Source organism: Gnatocerus cornutus, chromosome 3 (assembly GCF_029298725.1).
Source record: "Gnatocerus cornutus isolate USDA-ARS CGAHR chromosome 3, icGnaCorn1.1, whole genome shotgun sequence".
NCBI classification, from domain to species: domain Eukaryota; kingdom Metazoa; phylum Arthropoda; class Insecta; order Coleoptera; family Tenebrionidae; genus Gnatocerus; species Gnatocerus cornutus.
In genome coordinates this window covers 20668482-20692187 of record NC_142235.1, presented here as the reverse complement: position 1 = coordinate 20692187, position 23706 = coordinate 20668482, and the positions used below count along the sequence as shown (strand labels likewise).

The 23706-nt window shown below is 39.8% G+C and overlaps 8 protein-coding genes across 8 annotated transcripts; 5 read left to right on the top strand and 3 right to left on the bottom strand.

Moving 5' to 3' along the window:
• The first annotated feature begins 1364 nt into the window (after positions 1–1364).
• Positions 1365–5723, top strand: LOC148178014 (cytosolic 10-formyltetrahydrofolate dehydrogenase). Its single transcript, XM_088032867.1, has 9 exons — positions 1365–1461; positions 2500–2653; positions 2702–2936; positions 2983–3979; positions 4027–4142; positions 4190–4411; positions 4569–5324; positions 5376–5575; positions 5623–5723. The coding sequence occupies exons 1-9, from the start codon at positions 1450–1452 to the stop codon at positions 5676–5678; spliced, it is 2748 nt and encodes a 915-aa protein (XP_087888993.1). The 5' UTR covers positions 1365–1449; the 3' UTR covers positions 5679–5723.
• Positions 5724–6031: 308 nt separating this feature from the next.
• On the top strand, positions 6032–7337 carry LOC148178013 (alpha-tocopherol transfer protein-like). The gene is made up of 6 exons (XM_088032486.1): positions 6032–6270; positions 6314–6473; positions 6520–6775; positions 6835–6945; positions 6992–7094; positions 7141–7337. Exons 1-6 carry the CDS (start codon positions 6120–6122, stop codon positions 7287–7289), a joined length of 930 nt encoding a protein of 309 aa, XP_087888612.1. The 5' UTR covers positions 6032–6119; the 3' UTR covers positions 7290–7337.
• Positions 7282–8069, bottom strand: LOC148178012 (tetratricopeptide repeat protein 12-like). The gene is made up of 3 exons (XM_088032487.1): positions 7791–8069; positions 7603–7751; positions 7282–7555 (listed from the first exon to the last, which is right to left on the bottom strand). Exons 1-3 carry the CDS (start codon positions 8065–8067, stop codon positions 7286–7288), a joined length of 696 nt encoding a protein of 231 aa, XP_087888613.1. The 5' UTR covers positions 8068–8069; the 3' UTR covers positions 7282–7285.
• Positions 8070–8144: 75 nt separating this feature from the next.
• On the bottom strand, positions 8145–9813 carry LOC148178011 (alpha-tocopherol transfer protein-like; the record flags this gene model as incomplete). Its single annotated transcript, XM_088032488.1, has 7 exons — positions 8145–8354; positions 8404–8506; positions 8550–8660; positions 8698–8950; positions 9001–9160; positions 9209–9328; positions 9732–9813. Coding segments are annotated over 7 exons (978 nt in total), but the record flags the coding sequence as incomplete, so codon positions are not given.
• Positions 9814–14124: 4311 nt separating this feature from the next.
• On the top strand, positions 14125–16219 carry LOC148178010 (putative cytochrome P450 305a1). Its single transcript, XM_088032559.1, has 5 exons — positions 14125–14493; positions 14642–14899; positions 14947–15637; positions 15681–15798; positions 15844–16219. The coding sequence occupies exons 1-5, from the start codon at positions 14406–14408 to the stop codon at positions 16165–16167; spliced, it is 1479 nt and encodes a 492-aa protein (XP_087888685.1). The 5' UTR covers positions 14125–14405; the 3' UTR covers positions 16168–16219.
• A 203-nt stretch (positions 16220–16422) lies between these two features.
• Positions 16423–17159, top strand: LOC148178009 (peptidyl-tRNA hydrolase 2, mitochondrial-like). Its single transcript, XM_088032172.1, has 3 exons — positions 16423–16638; positions 16685–16847; positions 16903–17159. The coding sequence occupies exons 1-3, from the start codon at positions 16480–16482 to the stop codon at positions 17106–17108; spliced, it is 528 nt and encodes a 175-aa protein (XP_087888298.1). The 5' UTR covers positions 16423–16479; the 3' UTR covers positions 17109–17159.
• Positions 17160–17168: 9 nt separating this feature from the next.
• On the top strand, positions 17169–17824 carry LOC148178008 (zinc finger SWIM domain-containing protein 7-like). The gene is made up of 2 exons (XM_088032173.1): positions 17169–17353; positions 17400–17824. Exons 1-2 carry the CDS (start codon positions 17272–17274, stop codon positions 17765–17767), a joined length of 450 nt encoding a protein of 149 aa, XP_087888299.1. The 5' UTR covers positions 17169–17271; the 3' UTR covers positions 17768–17824.
• A 231-nt stretch (positions 17825–18055) lies between these two features.
• Positions 18056–23622, bottom strand: Lnk (SH2B adapter-like protein Lnk). The gene is made up of 7 exons (XM_088032171.1): positions 23150–23622; positions 22848–23106; positions 22645–22790; positions 22415–22602; positions 20008–20183; positions 19675–19959; positions 18056–18151 (listed from the first exon to the last, which is right to left on the bottom strand). Exons 1-7 carry the CDS (start codon positions 23476–23478, stop codon positions 18056–18058), a joined length of 1479 nt encoding a protein of 492 aa, XP_087888297.1. The 5' UTR covers positions 23479–23622.
• Between the last annotated feature and the right edge of the window lie 84 nt (positions 23623–23706).

Below are 23706 nucleotides of genomic sequence, written 5' to 3'. Positions count from 1 at the left end.
CAACTTTCAACCCTTCTAACTCCCTTATTTCTTGACGTATGTGAATTTTGCGCCAATTTTTGGATTCTACTCGAAAATCTACGTTAAATGAGCCAATTTTTTTTTAAATTGCTTTATAAATAAGCGAGTTATCGACCGAATTAGATTTGGACAAATTAAATCCATAGGTAAATTCAGAGATATCTTGATTTTTCTAAAAATATTAAGTTTACAAAACAAAACTATTATGACTTTTTCATTTCATAACAACACATAATTAATTAATGAGGTTTTATTTCTTTTTCCATGCCGTGTCTAATTAGATAAAAAAACAAAAATATTGAAACAAATGACATATAATCACAAATGCAAATAGGAAAATTGTTTAAAATGATTATTGCAAATTGTGGAAACTACGCGACGACCTTAGAAGTGTTCTAAAGTCATTTTAGTATATTCAGTGACTTTCAGTGATAAGAGTCATGGTAAGTCTATTCGGCCTTTCATCTCTCATCAATGCAAAAATAACACAATTTCTGATAATCATTGCACCACTCAAAATTGTTTATTGTAATTACAAAAAAAAACAAAGGAATGAAACCAGTGATAACCAGTTTTTTGGTATCACTAGTGACCTATTCACCTATGATATAATTTTTCTAAATAGGCTGACTATAAATAACATTCTAAACAAAGAGATAGCAAAGCAGGCAAAGTAAAAACGGCCCTGAAATAGAAGTTTTTAATTTCAGAGAAATAAATTCCATACAGGTTGGAATGTCAAACAAGTCTGAAATTACAAGATAAGTGATATCTTTTTTTACAAGGAAATTTTTCCCCAGTCAAGGTGATTTGGGTCAACAAAAAACTAAATAAAAATAATGAGTTTACACTCAAAAATCAAAATTGACGCAGAACTCTTGAAAACTTATCAAACGGCAGTTCTGTGGACTCATGTTTACAAATAAAAAGCGACAATCTGCGGAATATTTACCACAAACGATTCTTGCGAAAGAACTGACAGTAATTTAATCATTATTCTAATCAAGTTTCTCTTAACTGGTTATATCCAGTTACTCCGCGAAGAATTGTGACCTGTGCCCGATTTATCTAACACATGTCATGTTACTTGCGTTAGCATCGAACACAGCGTGGTCCAAAAATGTCGCTCTTTTTTTATTTATTTGTTTTTTTCCTCAATTTTTCCACCCAAATTGTTCGGTACGGTCCTGCTCTTTCTAAATTTGCCGCACCCTCAAAATCCGGGCACGATTCTACTTCCAGGCAGAAACATTTGAATTGGTGCTATTTTGTGACCAGTCTGTGTACAAAGAAAGAGAAAGGAACAACTTATTCTACAAATTGTAAGAAATCACCAAAGATAAACAACAGTTGAGTTGTATAAATGTCCGGGGACCATTACGGCACCATTTAGTGTTCTGATTGGAGCAGAAGAGTTAACAATTGACAATGCCGCCAAACGTGAGTTTTTTTGTTCAAATTTCTTCGATGCGTCCGAAAATGTCTTAACTTTCAATTTTTCGAGTTTCAATGGTTCCAATTTTACAATTTTTTACAAGTTAATAAAATATCCATTAAATTTCCAGTCTCGGGAGGCCATGCGTTTGGAACGTACGTCAATTTTTTGATCAAAAAACTGTCAAATCTGTCAAATATTGAGGTTTCTAACGTCAAAACTGCTGCGTTGGTGTTAGTTACGACTTGACATTTTTTCTCAAAGCCAACGCGTTTTTTTTTTAATTAAAACTTACCAAGTGATTCTCAAAATGTTTGGTTTTGTATTAAATTTTGAATTTATTTAACACTGAAATTGTTTTGGTGCCACTTTAAAAAATATCGTGCGATCCATTAAATTTCCAATCTCACGCACGTCGACTTTTTGTTCGAAAAACTGTCAAATCTTGCAAATATTGAGTTTTCTAACATAAAAACAAGCTGCGTTGGTGTTAGTTACGACATGACGTAATTTCTCCAAGCCAACTGCGCTTTAATTTTATTTAATTTATCAATTGATTCTCACAATGTTTGATTTTTTATTAAATTTAGAATTTATTTAAGACAGAACTTATTTTAGAGCCACTTAGAAAATATCGTGCGATCAATTAAATTTAATTTAGAACGCAAGTCGACTTTTTGAACAAAAAAATGTCAAATCTGTCAAATATTGAGTTTTCTAACGTCAAAACTATTACGTTGGTGTAAGCTACGACATGACATTTTTTCTCAAAAACGACTGCGCTTTAACTTTAATTAATTTTAGGATTTCTTTAACATTGAAATTGTTTTGGTACCACTTAAAGAATATGGTGTGATTCATTAACTTCTAGTCTCGGCAGGCCATGCGTTTAGAACGTACGTCGAATTTTTGATGGATAAACTGTCAAATTCGTCAAATATTGAGTTTTCAAACGTCCAAACTTCTGCGTTGGTCCAAGTTACGACATGACTTTTGTTCCCAACCGCGCTTCAACTTAATTAACAATTGACTGTCTTCTGCAGCAAAGTTCCATCAACGGCTGCGCGCCCTTGAAAGTGGCCATCATCGGCCAAAGCGCCTTCGCCGTCGACGTCTTCCACCGCCTCCGCCAACACGGCCACATCATCGTCGGTGTTTTCACCATCCCCGACAAGGGCAAAAGAGAAGATCCTCTAGGTAAGCTCAACTTCTTCATTCCGACCACATCATCACCGTCGTTTCCAGCTAAAGTAGCCCAAGAAAACGACGTGCCGCTCTTCAAGGTCAAAGCGTGGAGAAGAGCAGGAAAGGCGCTACCGGAAGTCTTCGATGTTTACAAGAATGTTAATGCAGATCTCAACGTTCTTCCGTATTGCTCCCAGTTTATACCGATGGAAGTCATCAATTATCCACGGCTGAAGACGATTTGCTACCATCCGTCGTTGTTACCACGCCATCGAGGCGCGAGTTCCATCAACTGGTAAGTGTTGAAAACCTCTTGGGGAGGTAATAATAAGAGAGTTTAGGACGCTGATTTGTGGAGATAAGAAGGCGGGTCTGAGCATCTTCTGGGCTGATGATGGCCTCGACACCGGACCGATCCTCCTCCAAGAAGAGTGTGAAGTTCTCGAAGACGACACTGTTGATACTCTCTATAAGAGGTTCTTGTACCCTGTTGGAGTGACCGCGGTGGCGAGAGCCGTGGACCTCGTCGCCGACGGCTCAGCCCCCCATCAACCCCAGACAGAAAAAGGAGCGACTTACGACCCCATGTTAAACAAACCGGAGCTTCAAAAAATCGACTTCACCAAGAGTGCTGTTGAACTCCACAACTTCATCAGAGGGATGGATTCAGTACCTGGGGCCACCTGCAATATCAAAATCCACGACGATGACTTCCAAGAAGTGTCATTATTCGGCTCAACCCTCTGGAGAGGTGTTAAACCCTCCGGAAAACAAGTCGAAATACTTGGAGCTCCCCCGGGGATTATCCACGATGATGGATTACTCATCACCGCTTCCGATGGTCTCTTTGTCAACATCAAAAGAGTTAAAACTGGAGGAAGAATGAAGATGGCGTGTCTTCTGGACCAAGCGACCAAACAACAGTCCGTGGAGTTAACCCAGGAAGAAAAACAACACTTTGAGGGGATCAGAGAGATCTGGGAAGGAATCCTCAATGGTGATGTCGACGAAGAAACCGACTTCTTCGCCGCGGGTGCTGGTTCCATGGACGTCGTCCGATTAGTCGAAGAAGTTAAGGATCTCCTCAAGTTAGACGAGCTGGACAACGAGGCCGTCTTCATGGCTCCTGTGTTCTTGGAGTTCGCGCACCACGTCCTCCTTAAGAAGCGTGGAGGCGCCGCGAAGACACAAGTTGAGTACAAAGCGGTGGAACTCAACACCAACGGCATGACAATCAAGTTTCCCTGTCAATTATTCATCAATGGAGAGTTCGTGGACGCGGAGGACGCAAAGACGTTACCAACGGTCAATCCGAGTACTGAAGAGGTCATTTGTAACGTAAGAAACGTCGCCGAGAAGGAGTGGAAGCTAATAACTCATTGCAGGTCCAGTGTGCGTCGAAGAACGACGTTGATAGAGCTGTCACCGCGGCGAAGAAGGCCTTCGAGAGCGGCGAGTGGAGTAAAATAAGCGCGCGCGAAAGAGGTCAACTTCTTTACAGGTAACTGTAATTATTAACGAACGATTCCGGGGAATAACTTAATTAAGGTTGGCAGACCTGATGCACCAACACCGCGAAGAACTGGCAACAATCGAGTCGATTGACTCCGGCGCTGTTTACACTCTGGCCCTGAAGACGCACGTCGGAATGAGCATCGAAACGTGGAGGTACTTCGCCGGGTGGACCGACAAAATACAGGGATCTACTATACCGGTCACGCACGCCAGGCCCAATAAGAATCTCTCATTCACCAAGAAGGAGCCGATTGGGTATGTTACCACCACTAATTTCCGACGTACGTTCTCGTGTCCACGTCTCATTATAATAACGGTTTTTTAAGGGTCTGTGGGCTGATAACTGTTACAACCACTAATCTCCGACGTACGTCTTCGTATCCACGTCTCATTATAACAACACTTTTTTTAGGGTCTGCGGGCTGATAACCCCCTGGAACTACCCGCTGATGATGCTGTCGTGGAAGATGGCGGCCTGCCTGGCCGCCGGCAACACCGTCATCATCAAACCCGCCCAAGTTTGTCCTCTCACCGCTCTGAAGTTCGCCGAGCTCTCCGTCAAAGCCGGGATTCCCCCAGGTGTCATCAACGTGGTTCCGGGAACGGGGTCAGTGACCGGCCAAGCCATCGCGTCGCATCCTGAAGTCAGAAAACTGGGATTCACAGGGAGCACGGAAATCGGACAAGTCATAATGAAGACGTGCGCCGACTCCAATTTGAAGAAAGTGTCTTTGGAGCTGGGGGGGAAGTCCCCGCTGGTGATCTTCTCCGACTGCGACTTGGACAAAGCCGTGCGATTGGGGATGCAGAGTGTGTTTTTTAACAAAGGCGAGAATTGCATAGCCGCTGGGAGGTTGTTCGTCGAAGACGGCATCCACGAGGAGTTCGTCCGGAGGGTCGTACAGGAAACCCGGAAGATTACCATTGGAGACCCACTCAACAGATCGACGTCCCACGGGCCCCAGAACCATCTCGCGCACTTGAAGAAGCTTCTGGAGTACGTAGACGCCGGTGTTAAAGAAGGCGCGAAGTTAGAGTACGGCGGCAAACGCTTAGACCGTCCTGGTTTCTTCCTCCAACCGACCATCTTCACGGGAGTTGAGGACCACATGTTCATCGCCAAAGAAGAGTCGTTCGGACCCATCATGGTCATCAGCAGGTTCAATGGGTGAGTTAACACGACCAGTTGGGGGTTCCTCGTTGACGATGGTGTCCACAGAGACATTGATGGGGTCATCAAAAGATCCAACGCCACTGAGTACGGTTTAGCCTCCGGTGTCTTCACCAAGGACCTCTCGAAGGCTCTTAAGTTCGCTGAGAAAGTCGACGCAGGAACTGTCTTTGTTAACACTTATAATAAGACGGATGTCGCAGCTCCTTTCGGCGGTTTCAAGCAGTCGGGATTTGGGAAAGACTTAGGTGAGTTTTGGTGGTATTTTTGAGTTGCGTACAATGTTTTTTTCTAGGGCAAGACGCGCTGAACGAGTATCTGAAGACAAAGTGTGTGACTATTGAGTATTAATACAGAACTGATATACTTAAGTTAAGTAATAAAATATTTGTTATATTGCGAAGTTTTACTTAATTTCCCAAGGGTGACTTTGTGGTCAATTGTTGTTCCGCACTGACATTTAAAACAATTGACGGTCGAGCAGCCGTTAACCTTACAACTTCTTTTTTTTTTTTTTAAATAAACATTTTTATCAAGCCACCCGGGCAAACAAAACAAATCTAATTGATCCTCTGTTCTAATTGGTTTATTTTAAAACAAGAAAATTCCCGCGAAGGCAGACCGCATCACAACCAAGTGAGCGTTGAAAAACACTTGAACGCACCGGCATTAAACCGGTTACTCGCAAATGTTTTTTTTTGTTTCAAAGCCATCTAGACTAACCAGACATAATAAAAAAATATCCCAGACGTTCAAGGTTTAGTCCTAAAATTTTCTGCAGTTGCATCCGCGATGGCCGAAATTGTGGACGTGTACAAACGCGACGCCGACGCTTGGGACAAAGCCGTCGCGACGTTCAACAAAACCAAGAAGGCGTTGGACGAAGACGTCGCGATTTTGCAGGAGTGGATCAAAACGCAGCCGCATCTGCCAAGATTGCTAGGTAAACAAAATCGTAACGAAAGTTGTGTCATTGTGGATTTCAGACGCCAACTGTCTGAGGAATTTTCTCATCCTCAATAAGTTTAGCATCGAGGTGGCCAAGCAAAAAATTGACAACTACTATACCGTGCGCTCGAAAATCGATGAGATCTACAAAGAGAGCAATCCGAAGTTGGCGTATCGTAGGGAGTTCGAGGAGGCGGTGTAAGTTTTTGTTTTTTTTGACAAGTGACGATCGGGGTTTTCCCAGGTATCTTGTTTCGTACCCGCAACTCACGGACGAGTTGTACGGAATTGCGTACTATAAAGTCAGGAACGCCAACGTTATGGATAAAAATACCCCCATTAATACCGTGCGCCGATTGGCCACAGTGCAGGAATTGAGGCTCAGATATGACGTCATGTTGGGCGACATTTTGGTTTTTGACTGTCAAAATCTCCCTTTGAGTGTCATTCTTCACATTACGCCTATTTTGGTTTATCGGGCTCTCGTTTTGATGTATGAGGTGAGATTTTCCGCGGTTTATTCAAAAGTGTTTTTTTACCGTCCGTTTTACTTTTTCAGAAAGTTTTTTCGCTTCGTTTGAAGGCCGTTTACATCGTCAATATGCCATCGTTCGCTCAGCGAGTGCTAGATTTGGCCAGAGCCGTTATGAAACCGAAAGTTTTTCAAAGGGTAAGATTTAGTGGGTAAAACGCGTCCGTAAAAGGGACTTTTTCAGATACACGTCTGTCCCAATATGGAGTACTTAAAAACTGTCATTCCTTTACATTTACTGCCGCCTGAGTTCGGCGGGGAAGGTCTCTCTCTGGAAGTTTTACAAAGTAGGCTGTGATATTCGCTCTGTCAAATAACTGTCAAACTTTCTAGAGTCACTGGATGCGAAATTTGTCGAAAACCAACCCCTTTTTGACAGTTTGGACGAAATGACACTCGATGAGAGTTTGAGACCCGAGAAGTTAGCCAACGATGACATCATGGGAATGTTTGGAAACTTCAAAAAACTCGACATTGATTAAATGTGTAGTTTATTAACAAAATCGTCGATTAAATCAACATGCTTACTGTTTCTTTCTTTGGCTTCAGCCACAGCACTCGCAAATTTCTCCTTGTCTTGGCGCATGTAGTGACACTTCGCTAAAAGCAAGCGAGCTTTCAAAGAATTTTCGTTTAATTGCAACGCGGTGTTGCAATCCTCCTCAGCTTTGTCGTAACATTTCAAATTGAGATAAGTGAGCCCCCGGTTGATGTACAACATGCAGCTGTCTCGGATGTGTTCGATGGCCTGCGCGAAAAAAAAACGTTTTTTGCTCTCGGTGCGTAAAATACTACCTTTGTGTATAAAGTGAGCGCTTTTTCGTAGTCGCCTCTGCGGAAAGCCAACGTCGCTTGTTTCTTCAACGTTTCCATCCTCTCCATCCTCACCAGTTTGTCCTTGTAGCGCCGATCAGCGTCCTTGGAAACTTCCTCCATGAAAGCCTCTACAAAACGCGGTTAGAAATTTGGGGATTTTTGTTTACCTTGAGTTTGAGTCCCTGGAGTGTCTTCCTTGAGCAGCGCCTTCTTGTTTATCACAGTTCTGTTTGTTTTCACTGTGAGTTCGACGGAGTTTTCGTCCAGGTTTGCCAACTTGTCTTCGTCCGTTTCCCCTAGATACTCCTTAGCCTCCAAGTCACCAATTTCTTGGAGATTCTTGTCGTTTGATGCGAGCTTCCGGACGATGTTGCTAACCTCGTTGACTTTAACCATGAAATTGCTGAATTCTTCGCCGAGACGCTCCAAATCACGCGCCGACATTTTGACGTATTGATTCAACAAACTCGTTGCTAGGTAACGCGGTTCTTGGTTGCTAGGGAATTGTTTTCAGAGCGGGAAAAATCAACAACGGAATTTTTATTTGCATTGTCGCCAACATAACACTTCAAAATCCCTAACTCAATCGATATCCAGCTTTTTGAAGTTGCCGTAAACCCCCAAAATGTCGTCATCTTCCAGATTTGCAGGTCGGAGCGTCTCGTTGACTGTCAGTCCGTCCAAAGCGTCAAAGACTTGTTGGTTTTTCTCAAACCAGAGGTCCACGTTCCCTGAAAGATTTCCGCTGTCATTTCGTACAGCGGTACCAAAAAGTTTTACTTTGTAACGCGTCCAAGGTCATCCCTCGCCCGCCAAACTCCGGGGGTAATAATTCCAGTGGTACCACACTCCTCAGGGGTTCCACACTCGTCAGAACGTGGATCTAAAACAACAGGAAATATTTTTTTCGGCAATTTTTAACTCACTCTGTCAAAGATCTTCGGTTTGACCATTTTTTTGAGGATGGATAGAATCTTGGCCCCCAGTGGTGGCATGTTCAGCAAATACAGCCCTTGAACTCGAAGCGAGAAAATTTTCTGAACAATTATAGGTGGTGTGTGCATCAGAACTTACTTCCAAGATCAAGACGAGGTTGTAAAGCAGCGTTGGTGTTATCTTGAGGATGGCACTCGTCGGATAGTCTTTGCAGTCCGAAATAACAAGATCTGCAAACATTGCGTCTTCGCGGAGTCTCAGATCTTGCATCAGTGCGAACTTTTTTAATGAGGAAACCGGTTCGTACGTGTCCATCAAGCTCTTGTCTTTGACTTGGTAGAAGAAGACGCGATGGAAGGCAGGAGTGAGCTCGGGGAGCATCACCAGATATCTAATATTAATAATAAGAAGAAGAAGAATGTTTTTTAAGAGAATTCTTACGCCGCTTTGCAGAACTCTTCGTGGTAAGGCAACTTCGGGTTGATTTCTCCGTAGATTTCTTTAAGATTTGTCCGGATGGTGAAGTAGTTATCGATTTTTTTCTTGGCTAATTCGATGCTGAATTTGTTGAGGATGACGAAGTTCCTCAAGCTCTGGGAGTCTAGGAAGTGGCGGTGTTAATTTAAGAGGGAAATAATTGGTTGCTTACCGAGGAAAGAAGGAAGATGTTTTTGTGTTTTTAACCATTTTTCTAGAATTTCCACGTCTTGGTCGAGAGACTTTCGATTTTTGGAGAATTTTCTGCACAGAGTTTCCCAGGTTTCGTCTCCTATTTCAAAAAGCATTTTCACTGGAGCTTGTGAAGACTGATAATAATTTTTATATTTAATCATCATAGAAACTGAGGACCTTGAACTTTTTAAACCTATCTTTAAAACCTTGATAAATTATTTTGTTGGATTTTAGTTTCATAAACATGTTTGCGACCTTGTTCAGCTAATTTACACTAAATATTTCATTAATAAATAAGTTTATAACAGAAAATTGAATTTTAAGTTGTAGTAAATACTGTGGTAAAAATCCATAACTTCAAACGGCCATAACTCTGTTACTTTTTGTCGTACGTCGTTTTAAACTTATGTTTGAAATCTACGCAAAATTCTGCGTAAAATGAGACCAAAAATAATAAATATCGATCGAACTAGAATTGGAAAAATGGAATATAACATAACCTGCAAACAGCAAACACCTTAAAGTCTTCAGATCAACACGAAACTCTCCACACAGCTGTATTTGGCTCTCGTGAACCCATTTCTAGTATCAGTTCCCTACGATCTGTAAAATTTTCCGAGAAAATGCCAATTGAAATTCGTCCAAGAAATGTGCGTGCTGCTAAGCTAAGACATATGGCGAAGACCCAACTTCACACCTAATCTCTAAACAAATATGAATTAAACAACAACCGACGCGTGAATCTCAAATCAGAGTTTAGATTCGTTTTTCTGAGGCCCAAATTGATAAAACGGGTATTTTTCTGCTTTTATTTAGACCGAAAATCGTAATGTCAAAAAAAAATTTTAAAAATCAATAAAAAATCAACGGAGCGTCGGATCAAAAAAACGACACCAGATTCTTGTTCCTGAGGTCCAAATTGATAGAAAAAGTTGGTTTTAAAGAGAATTTATTTTTTGTCAAAATCGCCAAAAATCCATGAATTAACCCCTTTGAACTTTTTTTGGCGAAAAACACGAAAGTTTTCAGATCAACACAAAACTGTGCACAGAGCATCACTTGGTATTTCTGCATCCATTTCTGGTCTCAGTTTCTCGCTATCAGTAAAATTTTTCGAGAAAATACAAATTAAAAATTCAAAAATTCAATTTTCCGCGTCAAGTAAAATTTCAACCAGTGCACTAAGCTAGGACACACGGCGAACACCAGGCGGTACCTAACTTCAGACCTAATGTTTAAAGAAATGTAAATTAAACGACAACCGATGCTTGAATCTTAAATCAAACGTCAGATTCCGTTTCCGAGAATTCAAATTGATAGGTAGAGTATTTTTCTGCTTTTATTTTCATCGAAAAAAATGTGTGCTGTCAAAATCGTGAAGTTATGACTTACGTCAAGAGATCTGTCCTATCTTTAGACACAATAAATTTAGATATTCAATAAAACAATAACTATGTGATGAATGTTAAATCAGAGTTCAGATTCTTACTCCTGAAGACCAAATTAATGAAAAGAGTGTTTTTTTGTTTTTAATTTTCACCGAAAAAATTCAAGTCAAATAAAAGTTTGAAAAATTATAAAAAATTAACGGGGCGTCGGATCGAAAAATCTTTAACGGATTCTTGTTCCTGAGGTTCAAATTGATAGAAAAAGTCGGTTTCAAGGAAATTTTATTTTTTGTCGAAATCGCCAAAAATCGATGAATTAACCCCTTTGAACTTTTTTTGGCGAAAAACACAAAAGTTTTTATATCGACAGGAAACTTTGCACAGGGCATAATTTAACATTTTTACATCCATTTCTGGTCTCCGTTCCTCGATATCTATTTGATTTTTTGAGAAAATGCAAAATAAAAATTTTAAAATTCAATTTCCCGCGTCAAGCAATACGTCAACAAAGCATAGAAGCTAGGACATGCGTCAACAAATCTGTCCTATCTTTAGTCATAAATAATATTAAATAAAATAGTAACAAAGACGTAAATCTTAAATCAAAGTTTAGATTCGTTTTTCTAAAATCTAAACGAACAAATGAAATAGTCTATTGCATTTATTTATACCGAAAAATTGAGTTTGAAAATGACAGCACAATGCGTGTATAATTGGTTGCCTACCCACACTGCAAGTTTTAATTTAAAATAAACTTATAATTACGTTTTGAATCCGACTTTAGAGTGCAGAATCTTGTTTTTGAAGTTTAAATTAATAAAAAAAATGGTTTTAAAACATTTTATGGGTTTCGATTAAATTTCAAAAATATCATGAACATAACCTCTGTTTTTTTTTTTCAGATCAACACGAAACTCTCCACACAGCTTAATTTGGCCCTCATGAACCCATTTCTAGTATCAGTTCCTTGCGACCTGTAAAATTTTCCGAGAAAATGCCAATTGAAATTCGTCCAAGAAATGTGCGTGCTGCTAAGCTAAGACATATGGCGAAGACCCAACTTCACACCTAATCTCTAAACAAATATGAATTAAACAACAACCGACGCGTGAATCTCAAATCAGAGTTCAGATTCGTTTTTCTGAGGCCCAAATTGATAAAACGGGTATTTTTCTGCTTTTATTTAGACCGAAAATCGTAATATCAAATAAAAGTTTTAAAAATCAATAAAAAATCAACGGAGCGTCGGATCAAAAAAACGACACCAGATTCTTGTTCCTGAGGTCCAAATTAATGAAAAAAGTTGGTTTCAGAAAGAATTTATTTTTTGTCAAAATCGCCAAAAATCCATGAATTAACCCCTTTGAACTTTTTTTGGCGAAAAACACGAAAGTTTTCAGATCAACACGAAACTTTGCACAACGCATGATTTGGCATTTTTGCATCCATTTCTGGTCTCAGTTTCTCGCTACCTGTGAAATTTTCCGAGAAAATACAAATTAAAAATTCAAAAATTCAAATTCCCGCGTCGAGTAAAATTTCAACTAGTGCACTAAGCTAGGACACACGGCAAACACCAGGCGCGAGCTAACTTCAGACTTAATTTTAAAATAAATGTTAATTAAATGACAACCGACGCTTGAATCTCAAATCAAACGTCAGATTCGTTTTTCTGAGATTTAATATGACAAATTGAGTGCATTAGTTTTTTTATTTACACTATTTTGAAATAACAACATAATGTGGGTATAATTGGTTGCCTATCCACAAAGCTAGGTTAATTTAAAAAAAATTATACTTACGCTCCAAGTCTGACGTTAGAGGTCAGATTCTTGTTCCTGATGTCCAAATTAAAGAAAAAAACGTAGTTTTAAAAAAAAAATACTTTGACCAAGTTTCACAATGCATGAACAAAATCTCTTTTGTGTTTTTCAGATCAATACGAAACTTTCCTCGCAGGAGTAATTGGAAAAATGAGACCAAAAATAATAAATATTTTTTAATATTTACGGACAAAACTCTTCAGCGTTTGAAAAACTTAGCCCTATAAGTTTCCCCGGACAAAGTTATCCCCACTGACATCTTCCCTTTTATCGGTGGCGAATCCTCAGCCAATTCAACATCAAACTTCCTCATAATTTCCACAAAATAATAGAAAAGACACTGTTTCCCCAGGACTTCTCCAGGACACTTCCGCTTCCCTAAAAACTCCCTACTACCTCCAACAGTTAATCCAGAAACTTACCTAAACCAAAAGGAATAAAATTTTCTGGATTCAGGAACTCTCCCGTTTCGCCCAAGAACCTCTCTGGTCGAAACTCATCAGGATCTTTCCATATGGTAGGATTGATTGATTATTTTGTGTCAATTTTACCTTCAAACGGTCATAACTCAGTTATTTTTTGTCGGATGTGTATTTTGAGCACGGATTTGGATTCTACGTGAAATTCTGCGTTAAATGAGATCGAATAACGCAGGTTTGCTTCAAGAATAAGCGAGATATTGATCGCAGAAGTTTTAGTTATTTTATTTCGAAAAAATCATCTTTTCGAATTTCGGAAAATCTAATAAGGTTTTCTTAACTAAAAAATCGCGAGAAAAACCATGGCGAAAACCGTTTTTTTCGATGTGTCGTAGTTTCCGAGATATTGACCAAATTTGTTTTCGTACCTTCAAAATTTTGGCCCTCTGGCGACAATCCAAAATTTTAAACGCTTCTAACTCAGTTATTTGTTGACGGATGAGAAAAATAAGGGTATTTTTGGATTCAGCGCAAAATTCTGCGTCATATGAGCCCATCCAGCTTAAATTTACTGAACAAATAAACGAGATACCAACCGAATTACATTTTCAGAGGGTAATTTTAGAGCCATTTTCAATACGCTGTTTCGGGGCAAAAACTGCGTTTAATATTATTAAATTATATATCGATCAAAAGAGGAGCTCGAGATTTATCGACTGGTCAAATCTCAGATCGATAGGGCAAGTAGTTTACGAGGGGCGATCAAAAAACGAAAAACTGAAAATTTTTCATCGATTGAGTCGCAAAATTTTTTTGCCCAAAAAATTGACCATCGAATTTTCGACTTTTGAAGGCTTATTCTAAAGAAGAATGAGCCGAGAAAAACGATGGCGCAAACCGTTTCTCAAAATCTCTTTTAGTTTCGGAGATATCGAGCTTTGAAAATTTTCCATCTCAAAATTCAATATCCGAAACTTACGTTTTTGGATTCTACGTGAAATTCTGCGTAAAATGAGCACCAATACTTTAACATTCCTCCATAAATAAGCGAAATATCGACTAATTTTGAAGTAGAGACCAAAAGGCATTTAATTTCGACATTCAAAAAAATATAATTTTGATTTTGAACTTTTTTAGACCGATTTCTAAGCTAAGCAAGATATTGACTGGAATATGACCTTGTAATAGCTCTTTTGTACACCCGAAATGCACCCCAAGCGCCAAATATGATCAGACGTGCTAAAACTACACTAAAATTCAGTCACCTGCAAATGAGGACATTTGAACTCGTTATGAAATAGTGAGTGAAATAAGTGCCATTTCGTCACCATCACTCGAGATATGGGTACTTTTAGCCGCTTAAAGTACTCAAAATGCACGATTTTATCTCGTTAAAACAAGGAAATACCTCCTTTAAAGCCAATTTTCTTATCTTTAATTTGTTATAAACATAATTTTCGACAGTCATCTTTCTTATAAAGCCCAACTTAGCCAAGATAATCACAGTAGGCTAGAAATCAACTCTCACTCAAATATCGTGTAAGATGAGTGTGATTTTAGCATCAATTGTTTTAATTCTGGTCGTCACCTACTTGATCAAAGAGGTGAGAAGACCACCGAATTTCCCTCCAGGTTTGTAGTTTTTTCTTTTTTTTTCTTTTTTTTTCTATTTAATCTATTTTTAAGTGACCTTGTTATCGACTTTGTTGGGGGTCTTCTTTATCAACATGACCCCAACACTATTTTACATATTTCCAGTCCCGTACTATTCTTTTTTTAGGTCCCCTATGGCTTCCCTACGTCGGTAACCTCCTCTCCATCAAAAAATTGACCAAATCTCTGGGGGGGCTCCATCGGGCCTTCTCTTTTTTGGCCCAAAAGTACCACACCAACATCCTCGGTCTTAAACTGGGCAAAGAATACGTGGTGACGGTGTTCGAGTACCCTTTAATCAAAGAAGTCTTCACCCGTGAAGAATTCCAGGGCCGTCCCAACAACTTCTTCTTCAAAATGCGGAGTTTCGGGCGCCCCAATAGCGGTACCACCTCTCCAAACCCCCCCAATGTCTTCACAGTTTCTTTGCAGGTATTACAGGGAGTGATGGTGCCGTCCATACAACCAACCGCAACTTCGTAGCTCGCCACTTCCGCGAGCAAGGCTTTGGGAAGAAGCCCATGGAGGCCATGGTCCGAAATGAAGTGAAAAACTTCTTGGAGTTCCTCGCCAAGAGTGGCAGCAACATCCAGATCGCCAAATTCTTCTCGCCCAAAGTCCTCAACATCATCTGGGCGCTCGTCAACGGAGAAAGAATCAAAGACGAGAAGACCTTAGACGAGCTTCTGGACCTCTTCGCCGTGCGCGGAAAAATGATGGATGTGACTGGAGGCATCCTCAACCAAATGCCGTGGATGAGGTTCGTCGCGCCCAAATGGACTGGCTATAGTCTCATCCAGGAAATCAATGGGAAGCTGCGAGCTATGATCCTGAAGATGATCAACGCGCATTACGAAACGTGGGAGGAAGGGAAAAGAGACGATCTAATCTATTCGTACATCTGTGAGATTAACAAGGGTGAGGAAGACTCCACGTTTTGTGAAGAAGAGCTGGTTGCCATCTGTTTTGACCTTTTTTTGGGCGGTACCCAAACGACTAGTGGGACTCTGGAGCTTGTCTTCTTCAAGATGATTCAGTTTCCTGAGGTACAAAGGAAAGTACAAGAAGAAATCGACGCGAAACTTGACAGAAACACGCCTTTGGACTTCGAGGATGCGGAAAAGTACGGTTTTTAGGACGCGGAAAAATTTTGACTTGTGTTTTAGACTTCCTTACACCAACGCGGTTTTGCTGGAGACCACGCGCCACTCGCCTGTCTTACCAGTGATCGGACCACGACGAGCGACCAGGGCTACCACGCTGGGAGGGTACCATCTACCAGAGGTACCAACTGAAGTACTAAAAACTATATTATTAACACCCTTTTAGGGAACTTCGGTCTACATTAACTACTTTTCGATGTTCCATAATAAGGAAGAATGGGAAGATCCTGAAGAATTTAAACCAGAGAGGTTTTTGGACCAAAATGGTGATGTTGTCACACCTGACTGCTTCGTTCCTTTTGCTCTAGGCAAGAGGAAGTGCTTCGGTAACGCTCTGGCTAAGCAGTGCCTCTTCTATTTCTTCGTAGAGACTTTGAGGAACTTCACTGTGACGTTAGCACCAGATTCTAAGCCCTTGACTGGGGGTGTAACTTTGGGGCTCACTTTAGTACCACAGGCTTACACAGCGAAGTTCACAAAACGATTTTAGTTATTTGAGATATTTTTTCTTGTATTGTATAAATTAAACCTTTGTTTTATAAGTCGGCTTTGAATCTTTGACATATGTCATTTTCAAGGTCATGAGGTTGAATCTGTCTTAAAATGCAACAAAATGAAGAGCATCATTAAATAACCACTGCTGGTTCTTCAATCAAAGACACGACTTAAAATTTCAAGTTTAACTACAAATGTGTTTTTTTTCATGGCGTGGTGTTAGTCTCCCGTTCGCGGGTTCCTAGACACTTCCACCGCATGGCCGATTTGCCGGTTGACACCTGTCAACAATTTCCTAACCTAAAACATGTCCCTCATCGCAAACAACGCGTATTTGGTTTATTTCAGCGCCGGCACGATAATTGGGGCCACTTCAACTTACATAATCCTGCGCTACTTGAAGAAAATCATTCATAGCAACAATAATGGGGCTGTGTGGAAGTCAGGAATGGAAGAGCGTTTTGAGGTTAGAATTAAACGTCAGATTCAATTTTTAGCCCCCCAGTTTTTAGTTCGAAGACCCTAAAGACGAGTACCGGTTGATCATGGGGGTCCGCAACGATCTGAAAATGCAGAAGGGAAAAGTGGCAGCTCAGTGTGGACATGCGGCGGTTGCTGCGTACGCCAAAGCGCTTAATCAGACGCCGAAGACGCTCAAACGGTGGTTGAGATACGGTGATTTCGTGTAAGGGGGCCCCCTTGTACTTTCAGTGAACACGTTCATTTTTAGGGGGCACCAAAATTGCCGTTAGAATAGACTCAGAGGAGGAGTTACTGGACCTGGATAAAAAGGCGAGGAAAATGAACGTTTTGTCGAGTATAATTAGAGACGCGGGGCAAACACAAGTGGCCCCCGGGACCAGAACTGTGATTGCCATCGGACCGGCGCCTAAAAGCATCTTGGATAAGATTTCAGGACACTTGAAATTATACTAACAGAGCGATGTGTTCTTATTTATTCATAAAAAAACGTTAATTTTCACGAAATCAGTCGTTTTCTTAAAGTAGGGTTATGTTGCCAACACGTCCTAAAAGTGAGGTTATAATCCCGGACCCCTATTCACAACTCTAGTGGAATTATCAGTCACTGCGATAAACAATGCTGAAGGCGTCGCTAATTCAAAAGTTGGCCTGGGAGACTCTAACAGAAGCCGCCGCCTCCCACGCGCAACACCAAAAAAGTAAACAGCCCCCTTGTCCAAGCTAACCTCAAATTCCCGTTTTCAGTTACCAACGAAGTGTGGGGGCAACTCAACGCAGTCTTCGGGGGGACTTTGTCTGCAGCGACGGAGCTCCTCGAGAACTGTAAGATAACTCAGTACCAAACGAGCGACAAAAGTCGGAGTGTCTTCAAGGTGGGGCCCCAAAGCGACCGCTACACGATTTACAACGACATCAACTTCTGCCAGTGTCGAGACTTCAAAACGCACGTGTTGGAACAGTCCGAAATTACGTGTCGGCACGTTTTGGCGTTCCAACTGAACAAGATCACGGGGGCTATCAAAGTCAGGACTGAGACAGTTTCAGACTCGCAGTTAGTGGAGTTTTTGAACGAGCAGCTGGTGGCGGTGAATGAAGACGAAAGTGGCGTTTAACATATATTAATTACAGATCTGTACATCAAACTAGACTAGAGACATCTATTGTCAGAATTTGATTATTAGTGACTGTGTCTGGGGGAAAGACACAGACCCTAACAGCGGCGTCTGTGGTACAAAAAAATTCCAGAGGTATCGAACAAACGGCGACCAGGCGGCGTTGGATTGACTGTCACGTTGGTAACACTGATAGTCACCAAAGCGGGAGTAAATTCCAAAGCCTGCTGCGGCACCGTTTTAGTAATACTGAATAGGAACTCCAGTGAAAATAAAAGCGAAAGAAAATCAGACGAAACTGTACTGGTTTTCCACTGCCCGTGCTTCGGAAATTTGTTCCAGAGTGGTTTCCTGAGTTCGTACGCTTCCGTTGTGAGTTTGCACCTAAAAACAAAAATTTCGTGAAACAATTGCAAGCGAAATGGCGGTTTTAACCTGGGTTCGTTGGTAAGGGAAGAGCACCGAATATTGGATGGTTGCCTAATATTGGATACCACTCTAACTCAGTTAGTTTTTCAATATGGCGACAATAACAACACGAAAGTCTTTTGTGCCAATTGAAATATTTTGTTTGCGCTGCTTAAATACGTTTATTTATTATAAAATTTGAGTTATCGCGTTTGTTTTATAGGAAAAATCAATAAAAATCAATAATCTGGCATAATGAATACCGAATTTTTCTCTCCGAAACAAAGTATGCTAAATCCCTAATATTGGATACTTTGGTGCCCTCAATATTAGATATCCAATATTAAGTAACCATGTAACTGAATGTTATACAAAGTGTTTATAAATGTTTCTAGCATCAAGGGTGACTATGAAATGTCAAAGAAATTTGCCGCTCTTTATAAATGTGGGTTTAGATTTTTCAACTGACATTTGTCGTTAACCTCAATTATAGAACAATGTAAGTTTTGAGAAGAAAACTGTTCTAGTTGTGGTTTGAAACCGCAAAATAACAAATTTGGACACAAAACCGTAACTGAAATGTCATTGACTTAAGTAACATTATAAATAATTTTCAAAATAGTTATATTCACTATGAAAACAGAGCGGCAAAGTAGTGACGACAGGAATTCCAGAGCCACCTTTAATGCCAGAAACATTTAGAAACACCTTGTATTGAAGGACGTCGTTGACTTGATTTTTATTAATTATTATGACTAATTTTCAATTACTTGTTCATTAAAATACAATTAAACCTTTATTATATATTATATATTATTATATTTATTTTTGGGTCCTATTATTGGATATCCCATATTCGGATCTTTGATACCCATTATATTATCTAATATTAGGAAACCTTTTTTTAGAGCATCAAATATATTATAGATTATAGATAATAAAGTAAACATTTCAAACTTAATATAAATAATAATTTAATTGATTGAATTTAAAGTCAAGTATTTTTAATATATTTTTTTAAAAGTATCCAATATTCGGTGCTCTTCCTCTTAGTTCCAATCCAAGGTCATTCCAGTTGGTGACACTAATCGGATGACCTTGGAATAGCTGCAGTGATCTCAACCGGGAAAATAAAACAAAGCTTAAATCACTAAATTTATTTTATAAATTTGTTCTTAACTTACGGATATATCTCGTTCACTTAATAAATTAGAATTTCGTTAAAATAAGAGCTACCAACTGAAGATTTTACAAGCCCAGGAAGGCACTAATATAAAATAAATACTTAAAATAAAATGTACATCGTTCATTGCACTGATATTTACAAAACCAAATTCGAGTATTGCTGGTGAACATCGAAAGCAAGTTAAAGCACACTGAATCACACCAAATATATACAAAAAAAAAAAAAGAAAAATCACTATACACAGTTAAAAATAAAAACTACCGAGCACAAACAAATGAACACAATGCTTCAACATGATTTGATTTTATCTCACTTGTCTGACTTCTGGGATTGGTGGGACTCTTCGTTCCTGGACGCCATTGGTGGAAGCTTGTTGATTGGACGAATTGCCACGCCCCATCGACCCTTGCAGTTGCCCTCTCGCGTTGGGATTCACAACGAAATCTGTAAGTGTCACATCCGAATTCCCCCCACTCTCCAGAGGAATCGGCTGCTGCCTGAAGTGCTCCAACATCTCATAGATCGACTGGAACCAAAAATGCTGCACCCGGCACTGACCCTGGTCGTTAATCGTCATCCGAAGATGCTTGGCCCGGCCCTGGAAATACAAACGTCACTTTTTTCTCTTGATACACAAACAACGTACTTGGAAATTAAAAGTGAGGACGAATTCCCCCGTTCGAGTTTCACTCTGGCGCACCAAGAAGAGTCCGTGGCCTCTTGCGCCGGTGTGGAGGACCGAATTCGTGGCGTCGGAGCGGCTGAGGGTGCCGTGGAACCAGAATTCTTTCTTCAGGGTTTGACCGATGTCGGTTTCCATTGCTGCCAACTTTACAATTAGAGAGAGTTTTGACAAGTGGGCAGTGGTGCCAGGTCTGGGGATTTTCCCCGAATCTAGGGAATTTTGAAGTGTTAGGGGGGGAAAGAGATTTTTTTTCAATTATCGAACAAATCTAGAGGAATCTAGAAATTTAATTCTTTAACTGTCATTTTCGAAGCTGTTTTACAAAATATTTATTGATTCTAAGCAAATGACAAGTTTTTTAGTAATTTCAAAATAATGCTTCTATCATTTGGTGACAATTTGACAAATGACAGTTTTTGTTTGATGTTTTGCAGAAATTGTGTTTACAAAATCAGCATTGTCTAACTCGCTTTCTTAAACGACCAATCAAAAATTCGCATATTAAATTCAATGCCTACAGTCAGTTTAGGTGGACAGTAATTTTTTACTTAATGTTGGACTCTTGATAAATTAGCTTTGGAAATTTTGAGTTGACAAGATTGGCAACATTGTTCCCCAGAATTTGACATTTGCTATTTTGACATGAAATTTGCTGTGTATTAAGGCTACTTAATTAATTAATTAATGCGAAAGGGTCCAAGTAAATTAAATTGCTACTTAATTAGTTAATTAGTGCGAAAGGGTCCAAGTAAATTAAATTTTCCATGCTGTTTAAAAACGGTAACAAATTGAATTTTGACAGAACTTACTCGATCGTCTTTTTTACTCTAATACACAATTCATATAACTTCACCATTGCAACAGGAAAAAAGAAAATTTCCACATTTTTTGTGACCTTGAGGAATTAGATTCAACATTATTCCCCAGAATTTGACATTTGCCAATTTTGACATAAAAATTGCTATGCATCACAACTACGTAATTAATTAGTGCGATCACTTAAAATGGTCCAAGTGAAGTGAAATTTCTGGGGATTTTTTGAGGGTTGGTAGTACACAAAAATGTAGGGATTTTTCTTAATAAAATGTGACAAATTTTATAAAAATATTACCAAAATAAAGGAAATATAAAATAAAATTTACTGTAAAATGGTGGAGGCGCCAGGATAATAATAAAACTTTTTAAAATCTGTCATTTTTTGTAAAAAAATGGGAAAAAATCGTGAAAATCTAGAAACATAAAGCATTTGAAAGAGTTTTTAATAAGAGAATGGACTGCATTTGTTATTTAAAGTTGGAATCTTGACAAATCAGCTTTGGAGTTTTGAATATGACAAGGTTGGCATCATTGTCCCCCAGAATTCAGAATTTGACATTTGACATGAAATTTGTTGTGTATTATGGTTATAGTTCGTACAGTGAGAGATTAAATGACAAAAAAGTCACCACGTCTGCGGAATAAAAATTGTACGCGCGAAATTTAAAATAACAAAATAAGTCTACAACATACATAGTTATCCCCCAGAATTTGACATTTGCCAATTTTGACAGAAAAATTGTTATGCATCACAACTACGTAATTAATAAGTGCGACCTCTTAAACTAGTCCTTTAGGTGCGCGTAATAATTTCTGGGGATTTTTGGGGGTTGGTAGTACAAAAAAATGTAGGGATTTTTCTCTTTAAAATGTGCAAAAAATTTCATTCTAATTGTACCAAAAAATAAAGAAAATATGAAATAAAATTTACTGAAAAATGGTGGAGGCGCCAGGATAATAATAAAACCTTTAGAAATTGAAATTTCGTGAAAAAAAATGGGAAATATCGTGAAAATCCGAAAAAGTAAAGTATCTGAAGGAGGTTTTTATTAAGACAGTGGACTGATCTCTGGTTTAAATTTAAATTTGGAATTTTGACAAATAATCTTTGGAAATTTTGAGTTGACAAGATTGGCAACATTTGACATTTGCCATTTTTCCATGAAAATTGCTGTGTATTAAGGCTACTTAATTAATTAATTAGTGCGAGAGAGTCCAAGTAAATTAAATTTTCCACACTGTTTAAAAATGGTAACAGATTGAATTTTGACAGAACTTACACGATCGTCTTTTTTACCCTAAAACCCAATTCATTTAACTTCACCATTGCAACAGGAACGAAATACACAAAGAAAATTTCAATTTTTTTTTGTGACCTTGAATAACCATTTGCAACCTTAACTAATTGTAGAAAAATTCTCTGCAGGAAAAATGAAGTTTAGAGTCTGCCAAATAAAATTCACGGCGTCTAGGGATTTTCTAGGGATTTTTTTGTTAGAATTTAGGAATCATTGAAATTTTGACCTGGCACCACTGCAAGTGGGGGAGTTACCGTCCGATGAGGGACACATGTCGAAGTTGCTGCTGGAAGACAAGCGGTCGCCCCCACGGCCCGAGACGTGACGAGGGGGCAACTCGGGGGCGTCGGAGTGGTAGTCACGACTCCCGTGCTCTCCTGGGGGCGCGTCGCCGTACCCCGCTCCCGAACGGATGCAGTATTTTATGGTGGCGAGCCAGGACCTGCAAGGGGGCTGTATTCTCTGCGAGCTTGACCAATTTTACCTCATATCATCCGTGTCTAGGGCTTCTATTACGAATTCCAGACTGTTGTTGGCTTTCAGAACGAACGTGTTTTCGTGGTCGGGCATCTCTAAGGCTGTGGTCTCGCGGGCTTCGATGATCAGAGCGCAGAAGACCCCACTTCTTGGCTGCAAACAAATAAAAGAAAATAATTGGAATTGGGGCTCTGGGGGCTGTTGACATACTTTGGTGCTTTTGGGCGGGGTGTAGAACTCGAGCATGTACCCCCCTACTGCTTTGACGAGCGCTAGGCGACACTTCTCCCACTTTGGGGGGCCCCCAGGTTGATCCAGAGTCTCTGGAGTGGTGTAATTCACAATTCCTTCTTTGCGACACTCCACGACAATCTTCGCCAACTTGGTTTTGTTGTGCGCTAAGTCGACTTCATCAGAGTGTTGTTTGTGGAACAAATCCTTCCCTTTTCTCAGCATCTTGAAACTTAACCTAAAAAACCAGTGAGTGACAGTTCCAAGAAACTTCCTCTTACCGTCGAAAAAACGGCTTGTGTTGCATTTTAGGTGAGCCCTCTTCATTCTCGGACGTCTCTTCTTCCACCCGTGAGGCCCCATTGGCCACCTTGTTGTTAATCTGGGCTTTCCTTTTGTTAATATCAGTCTCAAAGTGTTCAGTAAAAGCTTCAATGAACTTCTTGAGGAAGTCTTTGTAGGTTACAGTGGCCTTCGCTGACTCGGAGAGATTCAAAGACATGAACTGGACACAGCTTTTGGAGAAATCTTGGGCTGCGATCGAGGCATGTCTTTCACAGAAATCCGACCAGGAATGATCGGGGGAAGGGGACTCCAGTGCCGCCGCCATTTGGAGGTTAGAACTGATGCTGAAACGTTGAAATCACATTATTTTAAAGCTCAAAACTGCCTAAAACGGAAAATATTATTGTTTTGACGTCGAGCAGGCAGGTTTTTCACAACTTGACGCTAATGCTAATTTTGACATTTAAACGGGGGTGCCAACCCGACGAAAAATCACCAGAGACATTAAAAAGCGGAAATATAAATTCCACAACTCGGAAAAAACTTGCGAAAG

Bases quoted from the DNA above. Each gene is read 5' to 3' on its own strand.
- Lnk (XM_088032171.1), bottom strand. From the start codon at position 23,478: ATGGCGGCGGCACTGGAGTCCCCTTCCCCCGATCATTCCTGGTCGGAT. The intron at 23,107-23,149 runs GTAAGAGGAAGT...CTGGTTTTTTAG, and splicing joins CACAAGCCGTTTTTTCGACG to GTTAAGTTTCAAGATGCTGA. The intron at 18,152-19,674 runs GTGAGATAAAAT...TTTTGTTTTTAG, and splicing joins CAATCCCAGAAGTCAGACAA to GTGCAAACTCACAACGGAAG.
- LOC148178008 (XM_088032173.1), top strand. From the start codon at position 17,272: ATGCTGAAGGCGTCGCTAATTCAAAAGTTGGCCTGGGAGACTCTAACA. The intron at 17,354-17,399 runs GTAAACAGCCCC...TCCCGTTTTCAG, and splicing joins CCACGCGCAACACCAAAAAA to TTACCAACGAAGTGTGGGGG.
- LOC148178012 (XM_088032487.1), bottom strand. From the start codon at position 8,067: ATGTCGGCGCGTGATTTGGAGCGTCTCGGCGAAGAATTCAGCAATTTC. The intron at 7,752-7,790 runs GTAAACAAAAAT...CGCGTTTTGTAG, and splicing joins TCCAGGGACTCAAACTCAAG to AGGCTTTCATGGAGGAAGTT. The intron at 7,556-7,602 runs GTAGTATTTTAC...TTTTTCGCGCAG, and splicing joins CGCTCACTTTATACACAAAG to GCCATCGAACACATCCGAGA.
- LOC148178009 (XM_088032172.1), top strand. From the start codon at position 16,480: ATGTCCCTCATCGCAAACAACGCGTATTTGGTTTATTTCAGCGCCGGC. The intron at 16,639-16,684 runs GTTAGAATTAAA...CCCAGTTTTTAG, and splicing joins GAATGGAAGAGCGTTTTGAG to TTCGAAGACCCTAAAGACGA. The intron at 16,848-16,902 runs GTGATTTCGTGT...GTTCATTTTTAG, and splicing joins CAAACGGTGGTTGAGATACG to GGGGCACCAAAATTGCCGTT.
- LOC148178013 (XM_088032486.1), top strand. From the start codon at position 6,120: ATGGCCGAAATTGTGGACGTGTACAAACGCGACGCCGACGCTTGGGAC. The intron at 6,271-6,313 runs GTAAACAAAATC...TGTGGATTTCAG, and splicing joins GCATCTGCCAAGATTGCTAG to ACGCCAACTGTCTGAGGAAT. The intron at 6,474-6,519 runs GTAAGTTTTTGT...GGGTTTTCCCAG, and splicing joins AGGGAGTTCGAGGAGGCGGT to GTATCTTGTTTCGTACCCGC.
- LOC148178010 (XM_088032559.1), top strand. From the start codon at position 14,406: ATGAGTGTGATTTTAGCATCAATTGTTTTAATTCTGGTCGTCACCTAC. The intron at 14,494-14,641 runs GTTTGTAGTTTT...TTCTTTTTTTAG, and splicing joins ACCACCGAATTTCCCTCCAG to GTCCCCTATGGCTTCCCTAC. The intron at 14,900-14,946 runs GTACCACCTCTC...GTTTCTTTGCAG, and splicing joins TTTCGGGCGCCCCAATAGCG to GTATTACAGGGAGTGATGGT.
- LOC148178014 (XM_088032867.1), top strand. The intron at 2,654-2,701 runs GTAAGCTCAACT...CGTCGTTTCCAG, and splicing joins CAAAAGAGAAGATCCTCTAG to CTAAAGTAGCCCAAGAAAAC. The intron at 5,325-5,375 runs GTGAGTTAACAC...TGGTGTCCACAG, and splicing joins GTCATCAGCAGGTTCAATGG to AGACATTGATGGGGTCATCA.